At 43.5% G+C, this 1,479-nt stretch overlaps 1 protein-coding gene across 1 annotated transcript; it reads left to right on the top strand.

The window, feature by feature from the left end:
- Positions 1-83: 83 nt before the first annotated feature.
- LOC121918699 (zinc finger protein 300-like) lies at positions 84-1,356 on the top strand (the record flags this gene model as incomplete). Its single annotated transcript, XM_042444711.1, has 1 exon — positions 84-1,356. A coding segment is annotated over one exon (1,055 nt), but the record flags the coding sequence as incomplete, so codon positions are not given.
- Between the last annotated feature and the right edge of the window lie 123 nt (positions 1,357-1,479).

The following is a 1,479-nucleotide window of genomic DNA, read 5'->3' as shown; positions in this document are numbered from 1 at the left end:
ATTGCTTAGCTCCATTGTTGATTCCAGAGGTTCCTCTTCTCTTAATGTTGAGATGAGTCTTGTCTGTCTGTCTTTCTTTCTAGAAGAACATGAGCCATATCTGAGATTCGACACTGAAGAGAAACCACACAAATGCCAGCAGTGTGGGAAAGCTTTTGCTCACAAGTCAAGGCTTGAAAGACACCAGAGAATCCACACAGGAGAGAAACCTTACAGATGCCAGGAGTGTGGGAAATGGTTTGCTCACAAGTCAGTCCTTATGGTCCATGAGAGAATACACACAGGAGAGAAACCATATAAATGCCAGCAGTGTGGGAAATGCTTTGCTGACAAATCAGTCCTTGTAGTCCATGAGAGAAGCCACACAGGAGAGAAACCTCACAAATGTCAGCAGTGTGGGAAAGCTTTTGCTTGCAAGTCAGTCCTTATGGTCCATGAGAGAATACACACAGGAGAGAAACCTCACAGATGCCAGCAGTGTGGGAAAGGATTTGCTCAGAAGATACATCTTGTGGTCCATGAGAGAATCCACACAGGAGAGAAACCTCACAGATGCCAGCAGTGTGGGAAATGCTTTGCTCATAAGTCACATCTTGTGGTCCATGAGAGAATACACACAGGAGATAAACCTTACAGATGTCGGGAGTGTGGGAAATGCTTTACTCATAAGTTAAATCTTGTGGTCCATGAGAGAATACACACAGAAGAGAAACCATATAAATGCCAGCAGTGTGGGAAAGGTTTTGCTCGCAAGTCAAGGCTTGAAAGACACAAGAGAGTCCACACAGGAGAGAAACCATTCACATGCCAGCAGTGTGGGAAATCCTTTGCTCAGAGGTCCCACCTTGTGGTCCATGAGAGAGGCCACACAGGAGAGAAACCTTATGGATGCCAGCACTGTGGGAAATGCTTTGCTAGGAAGTCACACCTTGTGGTCCATGAGAGAGGCCACACAGGAGAGAAACCTCACACATGCCAGCAGTGTGGGAATAGCTTTGCTCGCAAGTCCCACCTTGTGTCACATCAGAGAGGCCACACAGGAGAGAAACCATTCAAATGCCATGAATGTGGCAAGTCTTTTCCTTCAGGTGCCAGCCTTACAAAGCACCACAGCATTCATACAAGAGAGAAGCCATAAAAATGCAAAGACTGCAGGAAAGGTTTTTTCAAGAATTCACACCTTTTGAGGCATCATAAAATCCACACTAGAGAAAAAGTGTAGAAATTTGGGCCATTGAAAAGCCTTTACAAAGTTTTGTAAAGCTTTAGTATAATCTTTTTATTCATTGTTTGCTACAAAGTATTTGGTTTTAAAGTATCTTGCCCTTGCAGGAACAGTCAATAAAGCTTTGATTTATTTGGGGCATATTCTGTGTATTCTTCATTGTCTATCTAGAATCTGTGAAAGACAGCATCTATTATGGAGCATCAATATTAGTATCAATGAGGTGCTGCTACAATTCAACCAGTTGTGGCCAT

Source organism: Sceloporus undulatus, unplaced genomic scaffold (genome assembly GCF_019175285.1).
Source record: "Sceloporus undulatus isolate JIND9_A2432 ecotype Alabama unplaced genomic scaffold, SceUnd_v1.1 scaffold_25501, whole genome shotgun sequence".
In the NCBI taxonomy this organism is placed as follows: domain Eukaryota; kingdom Metazoa; phylum Chordata; class Lepidosauria; order Squamata; family Phrynosomatidae; genus Sceloporus; species Sceloporus undulatus.
The sequence above is the reverse complement of the archived record's forward strand: the minus strand, read 5'-3'. Positions and strand labels throughout refer to the sequence as shown.